At 37.7% G+C, this 16534-nt stretch overlaps 1 protein-coding gene across 1 annotated transcript in view; it reads left to right on the top strand.

Annotated features, from left to right (window-relative positions):
* Positions 1–16534, top strand: part of GRM7 (glutamate metabotropic receptor 7) — an 822804-nt gene that overhangs the window by 423231 nt on the left and 383039 nt on the right. The window contains 1 exon segment of the mRNA XM_030307293.1: positions 15773–15914. Coding sequence (XP_030163153.1) covers positions 15773–15914 — 142 coding nt within the window.

Raw genomic sequence — 16534 nt, forward strand, 5'->3', positions numbered from 1 at the left:
GGAATCAAAAAGCTTAGTTGCCGAGCTTCAGCTCTGGTACTAAATGGGTTGGTCACTTCCCATTTCTCAACCATTTTCTTTTTTAAATTATTATGCAGCTTTACTTTTATTTTTTTCATATAATTTATTGTCAACTTAGCTAACACACAGTGTATACAGTGTATTCTTGGTTTCAAAAGTAGATTCTCATGATTCATCACTTACGTACAACACCCAGTGTTCATCCCAACAAGTACCCTCCTCAATCCCTAACACCTACTTTCCCCTCTTCTCCCCAATCAACCCTCAATTTGTGCTCTGTATTTAAATGTCTCTTATAGGTTTGCCTCCCTATCTTTTTGAAACTATTTTTCCCCTTCCCTTCCCCTATGGTCTTCTGTTAAGTTTCTCAAGCTCCACATATGAGTGAAAACATATGTGGAACACATATGTCTTTCTCTGACTGACTTACTTCACTTAGCATAATACCCTCCAGTTCCATCCACGTGGTTGCAAGTGGCAAGATTTCATTCTTTCTTATTGCCAAGAAGTATTCCATTGTACATATAAACCACATCTTCTTATCCATTCATCAGTGGATGGACATTGGGCTTTTTCCATGATTTGGCTATTGTTGAAAGCGCTGCTATAAACAATGGGCTACTATGAATCAGCACTCCTGTATCCTTTGGATAAATTCCTAGTAGTGCTATTGCTGTGTTGTAGGGTAGCTCTATTTTTAATTTTTTGAGGAACCTCCACACTGTTTTCCAGAGGGGCTGCACCAGTGTGCATTCCCACCAAAAGTGCAGTAGGGCTCTCATTTCTCCACATCCTCGTCAGCATCTATTGTTTTCTGAGTCATTCATTTTAGCCACTCTGACTGGTGTGAGGGGTATCTCAGTGTGGTTTTGATTTGTATTTCCCTGATGATGAGTGATGTTGAGCATCTTTTCATGTGTCTGTTGGCCATCTGGATGTCTTCTTTGGAACAGTGTCTATTCATGTCTTTTGCCAATTTCTCCACTGGATTATTTGTTTTTCAGGTGTTGAGTTTGGTAAGTTCTTTATAGGTTTTTGAGACTAACTCTTTATCTGATATGTCATTTGTAAATATATTCTCTAATTCTGTTGGTTGCCTTTTAGTTTTGTTGATTGTTTCCTTAGCAGTGCAGAAACTTTGTATTTTGATGGGGTCCCAATATTTTATTTTTGCTTTTATTTCTCTTGCCTTCGGAAACATGTTGCATAAGAAGGTGCTGTGGCTGAGGTCAAAGCGGTTGTTGCCTATTTTCTCCTCTAGGGTTTTGATGGTTTTCTGTCTCACATTTAGGTCTTTCATCCATTTTGAGTTTATTTTTGTGTATGGTGTAAGAAAGTGGTCCAGTTTCATTTTTCTGCATGTTGCTGTCCACTTCTCTCAGCACCATTTGCTGAAGACTGTCTTTTTTTCCATTGGATACTCTTTCCTGCTGTGTCAAAGATTAGTTGGCCATACATTGTGGGTCCAATTCTGGGTTCTCTATCCCATTGCTCGATGTGTCTGTTTTTGTGCCAGTACCATACTCTCTTGATGATTATAGCTTTGTAGTAGAGACTAAAGTCCAGGATTGTGATGCCTCCCGCTTTGGTTTTCTTTTTCAACATTACTTTGGCTACTTGGGGTCTTTTGTGGTTCCATATAAATTTTAGGATTATTTGTTATGGATTTGAGAAGAATGGTGGTGCTTTTGATTGGGACTGAATTGAATGTGTAGATTGTTCGGTAGTATTGACATTTTAACAATGTTTGTTCTTCCAATCCATGAGCATGGAATGTTTTTCCATTTCTTTGTGTCTTCTTCAATTTCTTTCATAAGTTTTCTATAGTTTTCAGCATATAGATATTTTACATCTATGGTTAAGTTTATTATTAGGTGTTTTATGGTTCTCGGTGCATTTGTAAATGGGATAGATTTCTTTTCAACGTTTATTTATTTTTGGGACAGAGAGAGACAGAGCATGAACGGGGGAGGGGCAGAGAGAGAGGGAGACACAGAATCAGAAACAGGCTCCAGGCTCCGAGCCATCAGCCCAGAGCCCGACGCGGGGCTCGAACTCACGGACCGCAAGATCGTGACCTGGCTGAAGCCGGACGCTTAACCGACTGCGCCACCCAGGCGCCCCAATGGGATAGATTTCTTGATTTCTCTTTCTGTTGCTTCATTATTGGTGTGTAGAAATGCAACCGATTTATGTACATTGATTTTGTATTCTGAAACTTTGCTGAATTCATGAATCAGTTCTACCAGCTTTTTTGTGGAGTCTTTCAGGTTTTCCATGTAGAGTATCATGTCATCAGCTAAAAGTGACAGTTTGACCTCTTCTTTGCCAATTTGGATGCATTTTATTTCATTTTGTTGTCTGACTGCTGATGCTAGAACTTCCAACACTATGTTTAGCAGCAGTGGTGAGAGTGGACATCTCTCTCACATTCCTGATCTCAGGGGGAAAGCTCTCAGTTTTTCCCCATTGAGGATGATATTAGCTGTGGGCTTTTCATATAGGGCTTTTATGATGTTAAGGTATGTTCCTTCTATCCCAACTTTCTTTAGGTTTTTGTTGTTGTTGTTGTTGTTATTGTTGTTGTTGTTGTTGTTGTTGTTGTTGTTAAATGCTTTTTCTGTATCTATGGACAGGATCATTATGGTTCTTACCCTTTCTTCTATTAATGTGATGTATCACATTGATTGATTTGTGAATATTGAACCAGTCCTGCAGCCCAGGAATGAATCCCACTTGATCATGGTGAATAATTCTTTTAAGATACTGGTGGATTCTATTTGCTAGTATATTGTTGAGAATTTTTGCATCCATGTTCATCAGGAATATTGGCCTGTAATTCTCCTCTTTAGTGGGATCTCTGTATGGTTTGGGAATCAAGGTAATGCTGGCTTCGTAAAATGAGTCGGGAAGATTTCCTTCTGTTTCTATTTTTTTGGAATAGCTTGAGAAGGATAGGTATTAACTCTGCTTTAAATGTCTGGTTGAATTCCCCTGGGAAACCATCTGACCCAGGACTCTTATTTTTTGGGAGATGTTTGATAACTGATTCAATTTCTTCCAGGGTCTGTTTCTTCCAGGTTGTCCAGTTTGTCGGCATACAATTTTTCATGGTATTTTCTAATAATTGTTTAAATATCCCTGTTGTTGGTTGTGATCTCTCCTCTTTCATTCATGATTTTTATTTCTTTGGGTTCTCTCTGTTTTCTTTTTGAGAAGTCTGGCTAGGGTTTTCATCAATTTTGTTTATTTTTTTCAAAAACCAGCTGTTAGATTCATTGATTTGTTCTACTGTTGTTTTTTTTTGATTCTATATTTTTTATTTCTACTCTAATCTTGATTATTTCTCTTCTTCTGATGCCTTTAGAGTTTCTTTGTTGTTCCATATATATATATATATATATATATATATATATATATATATATGAATTGACCAAGAATAAAATCATAAAATGCAAAACCACTGGACTGATATCTGATGGTGCCTTGGAACCGGTGGTTGTGCTGGTCTGGAGGAGGGGCTGTCTGGTTCAGTCAGTGCCAATCTTGCTCTGGTAAATGTGCAGTTACCAGATGCAGAAGGGCATGGTTTGGTGTAGGCAGTCCCACCTCCCATTGTCCCTTCCCTGAAGTCCCACCTTATTGGTGATAGGGAGAAAAATGGTTACATCCTAGTCTTTCCCCACCAGATCAGGTGTCCCAAACCACTTTGTTCAGGCAGTCCTCACAGTGCCATGCAGGTGCAAGTGGGCCAGTTTGTTCCACTGTACAGTCTCTTGTGCCTCCCAGGCGCTTGGCTGAGATTCAAACCTTGATGACTTAAAGGGTCCTACTCTGTGCACACAGGTTCCAGGATAGTGCCACTCCACACAGCCAGCCAACAAAGGGCCTCTGGCTGGCAGGTGCCTTCAAAGTCTTTTGTCCTTGGAGGCTATATTTCTTCTTCCCACAGCACTCAAGGGAGAGGATTGCTCTCTCCGCTTGAGCCTCTAAGCTGGCTACAGAGCCCAGAGCTGGCTCCCTCCTCCCCAGACATGCGAACAGGGCAGCAGGCCCCAGTCTGGAGAAAGCCCTGCAATCCTAGAATGAGATGGAAATTGGTTCTTTCTCCATTTTTTCCATTCCCCGATCTGTGGTTTTTCTCTTGTCCTACACTTCCATAGCCTGTCTTTCGCTTCCTTTTGTCTCTCTGCAGAAGGGGATCCCTCTCCTCCAAGTCTGTGCTCCCCATTTTATCTCTCCCATTTTTCAGTCATGCACCTATGGCCCACCAAGTTGTCCCTGTGGGCCTCTAGAGATGTTTTTGTCACTATGTAGCCCAGATTCTTGCAATTCTAAGTCTTCTAGCCTCAATACTTGCTATGTTTGAGAGACAAGGAAACTTCAGGTCCCCCTACTTCTCCAGCATGTTGACTCCTCTCTCTACACCATTTTCACCATCTTTACAACAGGAGGGTTGTGCGAAGTGTTATTTCAGCTCTTAGGTTCTAAGATCAAGTCAGCTAGAATATACATGGTTCTGCTCAAGATTGCTTCAAGCTTCAATGTCTTCCAAAATATGATGCAAATTCTTCTCAGGAAAAATGACACCACTGAAATTCCTAAACATGTTTAACTGAGACTTGCAGTCTGACATTTCTAGGCCAAGAGATATGATGGAGTAACCTTGTATGAGTATGTGCAACAGTGCATGAGCTCTGCTCTTTCCTCATTGGCAGGGTATACGCAGAACATTTCTTGCCCAAACCTCTAGTTTCTTGTTACAAAGTCTTCCATACAAGCCCAGCCCCATCTGTCTAACTACTGCATTTTATTATATTTTGCTGCAGGTAAGCTCATCTCTCCGTGCCCCCAAAATGTTATTTATATTCTGGTATCTGAGCATTTTCTTGGCATGTTAATCTGTCGTTGCTTCCTGCCTTCCTCCTTTCCTTCCTCTCCCTTCTCAATCCAGAAAAGGATAAGAATATGTCAAAGATTAAATAGAAACAAATAGAGAGTTGATGGCTAAGAAAAACAAGAACCCTTAAGTCCTAACTCCCAGGCTTCCAACAAATATGCCTCCATCACCAAAATCCTTGCTCCCCCCTCCTCCAATCCTAGGTACTGTTTCTAATTTCCATGTTACTCCTTACTCTTTCACTTTGTCTACCTCTCCTACCCAACTGTCTTGTCCACAAATACATGGAGGTGCCAATCAGTCCCTTTTCCCCAGCTTCTCTATGCAGTGGTGATCCCTGGTATCTCTTCTGCTTTTTATGCTTCCTTGAAATTCTTTCACTGTCAGGAATTTTCTACCCCTTCTTTATAGGTGTAGAACTTTTGGATGGCAAGGATAAAATAGGAATATGTTCAATTGCAAATAACATAAAATTGACTGTTGGTAATTTAAATTAAAAGGTGGTTTGTTTTCTCCCATATCAGGAAGTCCATAAGTAAGTGGTTACTGACATTTCTTCTGCTCAGTGGTACATGACTTCAGGAACTCTGGTTCTGTCTTTCTGTTTTCCCCTTTTTAGTGTGTTGGTTTTCATCATTTTTCCTGTGTCCCAGTGATACCAAAAGGACAATAAAAACTCCAGACATAACATCCAGAATGCTGGAGGAAGGGCAAGGTCTCTCCCTCTCTCTCTTTCACCCTCTCACTCCCTCCTGCCCTACAGCTCCCCCCCCCCAGTTTTAGTTTTCCAGAACTGTCCCCAGAAAATTTATGTCTGTTTGATGACTAACAGGGTCATTCCTACTTGTAAAAGATGCTAGAGATTTGAAAACAGAAATGGCCCCTTTGGTGGTGATCAATGATGGGTTGTTGCTTGGGAATGGAGGGCTCACTTCCCTTAGCACCAGGTATCTATCTGCAAATAAAAAAAAAGGGGCAATGGAGAGTTGGACAGTTTTATCCAATATGACCTTTCCAGTTTGATCTCTCTCTTCTCTTCATTATGTATTTTTCCACTGACGCCCTCCACAGATGTGCTATAACCCATCTAAGACTAAAGTTCTTTCATAAAGCCTTTGGTGATTTATCTAACAAGATGTATTATGTCTACCCTTTTTAAAATTTTTTTGCTTATACAACATTTATCCTACTCTTCTCTCAATTGTGAAGTATATGAGAACAAGAGTGTTGTGTTATCACTTAGCATGAAGAATAAGAAGACAAAAATCCTATATTTCCCTGCCATTAAATTTATGATCTGGGGGTGAGTTACTTAACTTGAGAATGCCTCTGTTTCTTCCTGTCCAAATGAGGATGTTAGCACACCTGCCTTATAGGGCTGTATGACAATGGACTGTGTCAATGACATAAAGCACTTAGAATGGTATGTGACACATAGAACTCAGAAATTGGCAATCCTTCTACTACAGTTAAACCCTCTGGACCTCAGTTTCCTCATTCAGAATGGGGAATTAGATAAGGTTATTTCTCAGGCTCCTTCTGCTTTCATATATTTCTTTAACAAATCCTAGAGAGACTTTCACATAAGAGTCTCAATATTTACAAAATTGAATCGGCATATCTAAATAATAGAGCAGATCATCAGTACAACTGTACAATGTATAACCTCTGATAGGATAGAACTACAAACTTTAAAAGGTTTCCTATTGCTTCTGCTTATTATATGAAAAACTATCCATTCTCATTAAGAGAGAAAAGTATTTTTAATGGAAACAGTTTGTGGTGTAACTCCTGAGGTTCTTCTTGCTGTTACAGGTTGCTAGCTACCATGGGCAGACAGAAAACTGATCAGTTTTTAGCTTCAAATTGAGAAGCTGATTGATTTCTGAGACTCTGAAATTCTTTCTATTACCTCAGTGGCTTGTATCTCCCTCCTCCAGCCACTGCCAGTGGGCTTTCTTAATCAAAACTGACATGTCATGAATGGTGTTATCCTATCTGTGTTATGCCCCTTCTTTTGCAACATTTATGATTATACTGCTCAATTTTTCCTTTATGTTTACTCCCCACAGAAGTGAAAATTAATTTGGCAGTTGCAATGACAACCTGCACCATGAAACTCCATTTAGCTTTCATATGCATGTGTAATGCCCCTCAAAAGTGAGATTCTTAAGGTTTTGATAGGTTGCTCATATACCTTGGTGACCAAATAACAGCAGAAATGCAACAGCAGGCAAGTTGAATCCACTGTGAAGAAGGTCTAAGCTGAAACACAAACCAGAGAGAGAACTTTAGCGTTGAATAGGGCAGCAGTTTAGGATGGAAATATGGATATGTGTCAGAGGAGAATGTAGTGTACTGAGTTATCCACCATTATTGAGAAATAAGCTAACTGATACCAGGACACCTCGAGTGTGTGTGGGCATGTATGTGCTTGTATGTAGACCATTCCATTCCTTGCTGGAATAGAACTAAGGCTTCTTGCATTACTTTCCACAGTGACACATTTCTAGCATAATACACTTTGGACTGAATACTTGAGGTGAAGTCATCTATGTACAATACACATAGATTTTTCAACCTACTACATTCCCTTATGGAGGTGAGGCAAATGAACTGTCTTTTAAAGAGGTACCACTCAAGCCTTCCAAGAGCAGAAGATCAAAACAGCTTGTTTATTTCTCATACTTTGTTTTCCAATCTTCTTTCTTTTTTAAGATTTTAGTTTTATGAGCATGTTCATTCCCATTAACATGTTAATAGCCAATTTCACTCTTCTGTTGTGTTGTTTGATTTTGCACACCTGTGAGCAGTTCTCTTTGAGAGGGGGCGACCATCTCATTTTTGTAATCACAAAACTCCATGCATGGATTCCTCCAGTGTGCACTGGGTGAGCCCTAAATCCATGAGTGCAGACCGCCCCTCCACTAATCACATCGCCAAATGGAGTTTGCTCTAATTTGCTTAATCACTCAGCTGTAATTGAATCCTGATGGGAAGCTGGGTTTCCATCCAGAATTATTCCCCTTCTCCTGCCGAGAAGGTGGTAAAGTAGCCATTTCTTCTCCCCAGCAGCCCCAGGACAGTTTGCATATGGTTTCGTTTCTCCCTACTCCATGATGTTTTCCAGAGTTGGAGGAATTACGGCATGGAGATTGTGGTCCCCATTCTCAGGGATATTTCTCCTGTTGTTCTCTCTCTCTGCATCATTGTAAACCTTATAACCATGTATAATGATCCATCTCTTCCTTCCTTCTCCGTATCTTACCCTCCTAAGAGCTCTCTACAAAAAGTTTGACTAAAATATGTATGCAAATATGGTACTTCCACCTGAGCTGGGTACAGTCAGTTTGGAGAGCCCAAGTGAATACTTCTGAAAATATGCTCCCATAGCTACCTGCATACGTATCAGTTAGAGCAATGGTCTCCAAGTGTGGTCCTTAGACCAGCAACACAGAATCCCTTGGGAAGTTGTTAGAAATGCAAATTCACAAGCTTTACTAATCCCACTGAGCGAGATTCTCTTGAGGTGGGGCCAGAAATGAGTATTTTATCAAGTCCTCCCAGTGAACTAATATCTAAGGATTATTGTTAGAAATTCAGATTCCTGGGCCTGCTTTACTGCTGACTAAATAAGCATTCATTGGAGGTAAGATCTGGGCTAGGTAGATTACCTAAGTAGATGATAGGTAGGTAGATAGAAGTATACATATATATGCATACACAAATGTAAACTTTTAAAAATTATTCTAGATTTACAGAGGAGTTACAAAGATGGAATTCCCACATACCCTTCTCCAGGTTACCCCAAATGTTAATATCTTAAACAGCCAGTATGCATTTATCAAAACTGAGAAATTAACAATGGAAAAATACTACTTCAATACAGATTTTATTCAGATTCCACTAGTTTTTTACATGAGTGTCCTTCTGTTCCAGGATCCAATCCGGTTTTCAGTTTCTCAGTCTGACTTCTTGACCTTTACAGTTTCAAAGAGCCCACATCAGGTATTTTGTAGAATGTCCTTCACTTTGGATTTTTATAATATTTTCTCATGATTAGATGAAGGTTATGGATTTAGGGGAAGAATGAAACACAAATGGGGTGCCCTTAACATCACATCCTATCAGAGGGCACATGAAATCCACATGACTTATCAGTAATGATGTTCACTTAGTGATCCAGTTAAAGCAGTGTCTGCCAGGTTTCTCCACTCCTAAGTTACGCTTTCTCCTTTTATATATTCTTTAGAAGCAAGTCACTAAGTACAGCCTTAACTCAAAGGAATAGTGTCAAAGAAGTTATAGGCATGTGTTCAGACCACTAGAGTAATTAGTAAATATTTTGAGGGAAATACTTTTAAGCTGTATAAATGTTCAGTGTCTCCTTATAGTTTCCCACACTAACTTTAGCATCTATCAGTGACTCTGATGTGCAACAATTATTACTATAATGTTCTAATGGTGATATTCCATTTCTCTCATTCCTTCTACATTTATTACTTGGAATTGTTCTGTACAGAAAATTCATTCCTTCTTTCTTATTTACTTATTTAGTCTTTTTTATTTCAGTATTGGTTTGTAAGTGTGTATTGTAGTCTTTGGATAATTATTTAATACCATTGTTCCTTATTTTGTTAATATTGTTCGAGCTTTGATCACTGGGCACATTTTTAGGTCGCTTTTGTGTCCTGTTGATGTAACCCCATATTTTTTTTTTGCCTTTGTGTATTTCTTAATTCCTGACTACAGCTTCATTTTGTATGTGCCCTGCCCCAGCCTTAGAATCAGCCATCTCTTCAAAGAGTTCTGTTTCTTTTTTCTGAAAGATGATATTTCCAAACCAACACCTGTGTAGTAAGAGGACTATTTGCTCTGGTATGTCATTGCTTCGAGGTTTTCTCAGTGGATGGTGCTAGGATACATATGTATGTATACTAATCCATGTATACAAGCATATCTCTCCCTCTCTAAAACATGAGTTTATGCTGATATTTCTGACCCTTTCTGGCATCACATGGTTCATTCTAGCCTGCCTTTTCTGCTTATGCATAAATTCTTCAACAGTGTAAAACCTATCTGCCATTATCTATAATTAATTTACTGTTTTGTTCAACCCAACTCAAATATGGACAGCAGTTCCAGAATTGCTAACTCATATCCCTGTGAAAACTACACAAATCAGAGTACCATTTTATATTCAGTTCTTTTACTCTCTAGCTTTAGACTTTCCAGTCAAAGTGCAGTTTTTAAAAGTTGTTTATTTAGATCAACTTATTTTCTACACATCTCCATCAGTAAAATTGCCTCAGATATTAGTAATGCCATTAGATTAATTTGTCACAGTTGCATTCCATTCTAGGATCCCCTGATAAAACCTGATCTTTTAAATTTTGCATTATTGTGGTGTGTTGCTCTTAGGGTTTTGACAAGTGTGTGGAATCATGTGTCTCCTACCACAGTACCATCAGAACATTTCCATTACCCCCAAATTCCCTTGTAGGCTCCCTTTGTACTCAACACCTCCTCTCAACCCTTGGCATCCATGGATCTGTTTTCCACCCCTACAGTTTTGCTTTCTCTGGAATGCAATATGAACAGAATTATACAATATGTAGTCTTTTCAGTTTGGCTTCTTTGACTTAGAAAAATGCTTTTAAAATTTATTCATGCTCATCCACGAATCAGCAGTTCCTTTTTGTTACTGAGCAGGATTCAGTTGTATGGATGTACCAGTTTGTTGATCTATTCACCAGTTGACAGATGTCTTAGTTGTTTCTAGTTTTAGTGATTACGAATATAGTTGCTGTAAACATTTGTGTGCACATTTGTGTGAGTACAAGCTTTTAATTCATCTGGATAAATCCCTAGGATTGGAACTGACTGCTGCTTGATAGATTACCTCTACATTTAACATTTTGTGATGTCAAACTGGTATCCAAAGTGGATGTACCATTGTACAGTCGTGCCAACAATGAGCAGACATTCCTATGCTTTGCATCTTCTCCAGAATTTGATATTGCTGGATTTTTTGAAAACTGTTTTAATAGGTATTGTAGCATTATATCATTGTGGTTTTAATTAGCATTTCCCTAATGACTGATCTTTTCCTGTGATTATTTACCATCTATTTTGTGTGTGTGTCTATGCAGATTTTATGCCCATTTTGAGTTTTCTTTTTTTATTGCTGAGTTTCATTACTTTATGTATTGTAGATATAAATCCTTTGTAAGATATATGATTATCTCCCAGTCTCCAGCTTGAGCTGTCATTTTCTTAATACTGTCTTTCATAGAACAAAAGTTTTAAGGTTGCATAAAATTTGATTTATCAATTTTGGTCTTTACAGTTTGGGGTTTTACTGTCATACCCGAAAACTCTTTGCAAAACCTAAGGTCATTACAGATTTCCCTTTGTCTCAGTCTGAAAGTTTTTTTAGTTTCGTATTTTAGACTTAGGTCTATCATCCATTTGAAGTTAATTTTTAAAGTTTATTTATTTACTTATTTTGAGATAGAAAGTGCACACACCAGTGAGCAGGGGAGGGGCAGAGAGAGGGAGGAAGAGAGAAAAATCCCAAGAAGACTCTGTGCTGTAAGCACAGAGCCCAACATGGGGCCAGAACTCATGAAACTGTGAGATCATGACCTGAGCCAAAATCAAGAGTTGGATGCTTAATCAACTGAGCCATCCAGGTGCCCCTAAAGTTAATTTTTATATGAAGTATGAAGTATATGTCGAGCAATTATTTCTGTGCATGAATATCTTTTTGTTTCAGCATCATTTGTTTAAAAGAGTACCTTTCTCCACTGATTGCCTTCGCATCTTTGCCAACAATCACTTGACTGTATTTGTATTGATCTGTTTCTGGACCTCTTTTCTGTTCCACTGATCTAAGTGTCTGTTCTTTTTCCAACCCCTCACCATCTTGATTACTGTAGCTTGGGATTGATAGTAAGTCTTGAATTTGGAAAGTTCACCAGTTTTGTTCCTCTTTTTCAGTTGTTTTGACTATTCTAGTTCCTTTGACTTTCTGTATAACTGTTAGAATTAGCTATTGATATGTACAGTGAAACCTTGGATTGAGAGTAACTTGTTTTACAAGTGTTCTGCAAGACAAGCACACATTTCTAATAAATTTTAACTTGATAAATGGGTGATGTCTTGCAATATGCGTAGCATGTGATGCCAAATGTCACATGATCACAACTGAGCCAATGGTTCTTGAAATTCGCTTTGATATACAAGTGCTTTGGACTAAAAGCATGCTTCGGGAATGAATTATGCTCACAAACCAAGGTTTTAGTGTATTTTAAAAGGTTGCTGAGATTTTGAATAAAATTGCAGTGAATCTAGAGGTAAAATTGGGGAGAGTTATTTAATTTTTTTAAATTCTTTCAGCCATGTTTCATAGTTTTCAGAATATAGCTCCTGTACGTATTTTTTTTTAGGTTTATACATAAGCACCACATTTTTTATTATATTGTTAATGACATTATTTTAGTTTAAAATTATAATTGTTCATTGCTGATCTGTAGATATATGACCTTTGTATTTTGAATTTCTGTCCCACAACTTAGCTTAACTCACCTTTTAGTTTTAGAAGATTCTACCTAGACAGTTATGTCATCTGCAAATAGAGACAATTTTAGTTTTTCATTTGCAAACTGTATGCCTTTTGTTTCTTTTCTTTTTTCCCCACTTATTTCTCTGACAAGGACATCCAGTTCAATGTTGAAAAAGAGTGTTAAGAGAAGAAAAAGTTGCCTTGTAATTTCTTACTATTAAGCATGATGCTTGTTGTAGGCCTTTAGTAGATGCCTGTTATTAGTCTTAGGAAGTTCTCATCTGATCCTAGTTTTATCATGAATGTATATTGAATTTTGTTTGGTGCTTTTTCCACATATATGAAGGTGATCATATATGGTTTATCTTATTTAATCTGATCATATATGAATTATAATACTTGATTTTCAAATAATGAATCAGCATTGCAATCCTTGGATGAAATCCACTTGTTTATGATATATTACTATTTTTTATAAATTGCTGGATTTATTTGTTTAGTAGTTTTTTTAGAAGTTTTGCAGGTATGTTCATGAATGATATTAGTCTTTTTAAAAATGATATCTTCATCTGGCTTGGGTATTAGGATAATACTGACCTTATGAAATGAGTTATTTTCTCTCCTCTTCTCTTTTCAGTAAAAGAGTGTATAGATCATGTTTTATTTCTTCCTTAACTGTTTGGTAGACTTTATCAATGAAACTATGTGAGGCGGGATCTTTCATTTTTGGAAGTTTGTGTGTGTGTGTGTGTGTGTGTGTGTGTGTGAATTTGGTATCTCTAATATATTTAGAACTATTCAGATTATATATCCCACATTCAGTTTTGATAGTTTGTGTCTTTCAAGGAAGTCATCGATTTCATTTAATTTGATAAGTTTATTGGCAAAAGTATATTGTTTATAATATTCCCTTACTGCCATTTGCTACCTGTGGGATCAATCAGTAAGGTTAGCCCCTCTTTTATTCCTGATATGAATAATTTTTGATTTATTTCTTTTGGTCAGCTTTGACTAGAGATTTACCAATTTTATGAATGTTCCCAAATAAGCAGATTTTTTTTGTTTTTTAAATTTTTCTCTTATTTTTTTCTGATTTCAGTTTAATTGATTTTGCTCTTTTATTATGTCTTTCTGCTTTTTTGGGGGGACAGTTACTTAGCCATTTCCCACCTCATTCCTTAAAAAGAGGCTTCAGTTGCTATTTTCAATATTAGCTCTTTTCTCACATAAGCATTTGATGATTACAAATTTTCCTAAATTGTCCTAAATACCACTTTAGTTGAAATCTATACATTTTGATATGTTCCACTTTTATTTTCATTTAGTTTTAAATATTTTAAAATGTCACTTGACATTTCCTCTTTGACCCATGGGTTATTTAGAAGTGTGTTGTTTAATTTCCAAGTGTTATTGATTTCTAGTTTAATTCTGTTAGGTCTGATAACATTGTATGATTTCTATGCTTTTAAATTTGTTTTGTTCTTGTTGTTTTTTAATGGACCAGAATATAGTCTAGCTTAACAAATGTTCCACTTACACTTGAAAAGAATGTGTACTGTTCTGTTGTCCTCTCGATTGTTCTATAAATGTCAATTAAGTCAAGTTGGTTGATGGTGTTGTTGAAACTCTACATTTTGAAAACGGACTATCGGTGATCTTGTGCACACTGAAAATTAACAGCCACTTATAGAGAACTAACACTGATTAGGATGAAAGTGTAATGGAGGTTCAGTTTTGGATGAGGTTTCATATTTGTTATGTTTGTGGAAGCCTAGTATCATCCACTCAGTTGTCCACGCTCAGGATGTAAGCTTAATAATAGATATCTCCCAACCACATTACAAGAACAAGTTTTTCCTCTTCACCTCTAGGTCTTCTGCCCATTGGATGGCCTTTGATGCCTTTCCTACAAATATTCTCTCTACCCCTTTCACCTATACCAGGCTTTCTTTTCTTTTTCTTTTTTTAAAGTTTATTTATTTATTTTTGTGAGATACAGAGACAGCATGAGTGCAGGAGAGACAGGAGAGACAAAGAGAGAGGAGGCTCTGTGCTGCCAGTGTGAGCCCAATGCAGGGGTCAAACTCATGAAACCATGAGATTGTACCTGACCTAAGACCAAGAGTCAGACACTTAACTAACTGAGCCACCCAGGTGCCCCATATACCAAGCTTTCTTTTTCTTTTTTTTTTTTTTAATTTTTTCAATGTTTGTTTGTTTATGTATTTTGAAAGAGAGAGAGAGAGAGAGAGATAGAGCATGAGCAGGGGAGGCACAGAGAGAGAGGAAGACACAGAATCTGAAGCAGGTTCCAGGATCTGAGCTGTCAGCACAGAGCCCGAGGTGGGGCTTGAACTCATGAACTGTGAGACCATGACCTGAGCCAAAGTCAGCCGCTTTACTGACTGAGCTACCCAGGCACCCCTATACCAGCCTTTCTTAAAGTGTGTTTTATAAAGTACTATATCCAGGAGCTACTACTAACCAAGAGGTGGGGTCATGAGGAGTACATCAATTGCTTAGTAAACTGCTGCATATTTCCATCTTGAAATTCATGACAATTAATATCATAACAGCTCTGAGAAATCTGAATAAACACATCTATTCTTTAATTTAATACCCTTTCTTTCTAACAAAAAATACATAATACCAACTACCTTATAAAGTTTTTAAGATGGGATAACATATATAAAAACACATATTTGAGGGTTGAGTACATATTATCTGGTCAATAAATGTTTGTTACTGTGATTTATAGTAGTTGGTGTTTTGATGGTGCTATTTTATTTTTAAATTTATTCCATTGGCTGACCTTTAGAAGTTGGGATAGATATGAAGGTGAAAGAAAAAAAAAAAAACATGGGAATGCAAACACCAGGAAAGTCACAAAAATTGACCTGAGCTTTAACTGTTTCAGTACATTTTTATTGTAGTTTATTGATTTTAGTTTTCTTGTAGTGTATCACATTCATTTTAAAGACCTTCCTCCACCCATTTTGTCAACCTAAATTTGTCTCCCCAGGATCAGTATCAATGGTGTTCCTGGGCATTCTTAAGTGCAGTACTAAGAAAATCAGGCTGTGCAATATCATGGAGGATGCATCTATTATGAACAACAGCTCAGGACTTCACATAATACCCGCAGCCATCCTCATTCAGCAGCATCGCCAAGAAAGTGCTATGTACTCAGAAATCAAAATTCCCTCCTCCTCAGCTACTGACCCTGGTTCCTTTGGTATCTCTGAGGGAACTTTATTGACACTCTGCTTTCTTTTCTTAAACAGGTGGGCTCTGCATTGCACAGTCTGTGAGAATCCCCCAAGAGCGCAAAGACAGAACCATTGACTTTGATAGAATTATCAAACAGCTCCTGGACACCCCCAACTCCAGGGCCGTCGTGATTTTTGCCAACGATGAGGATATAAAGTAAGGATGACTGGTGTAATTCATTAATATGCATGCTGCAACTTTTGGAGACAGAAGGATCAGGATACTGGCAGAGAAAGGGGAAAAGATAGCACAGAAGCAAATCTATAATTACATAGTGGGGAAGTCTGTACGTGCTCTCTCCCCTACACACGTAGTGGTAGTCAACCACGGAAGCAGCAGTGTGTTCCTGTCATGTCTTCCCCTCTGTTAGCAAAATAAATGTATTCAATTACTTGTAAAAAGAGAAAACCACTGGACCTTTCAGAGGTTCTTTTATTAAAAATATACCCAAATGTAACAGACTTTTATCCGAAGAATGGTTCCTCTTAATGTAAAAGAGAAAACGTCTTATAATTCTGGCTATATTACTACCGCTTTAGACTCAATATGTTCCAAACCAAGCTTGTCCACCTCCACATCTCCAGTCCACTTCTTCCCCTTCTTATCTTGATTCTTCTAGGAGTAAAAAATCTGATTGGAATCATGACTTGTTTTCCTCATTCCTGCATTCTTGGCCAAGCTATGTAGAGCTAACCTTTGTTTCTAGAACATAATGTGTCCGGAATATGTTTCTTTCTTTTTTTTTTATTATCTTCAATTTGTCTTTTTTTTTAACA

The sequence above is a fragment of the Lynx canadensis genome, chromosome A2, assembly GCF_007474595.2.
Source record: "Lynx canadensis isolate LIC74 chromosome A2, mLynCan4.pri.v2, whole genome shotgun sequence".
Classification (NCBI taxonomy): Eukaryota; Metazoa; Chordata; class Mammalia; order Carnivora; family Felidae; genus Lynx; species Lynx canadensis.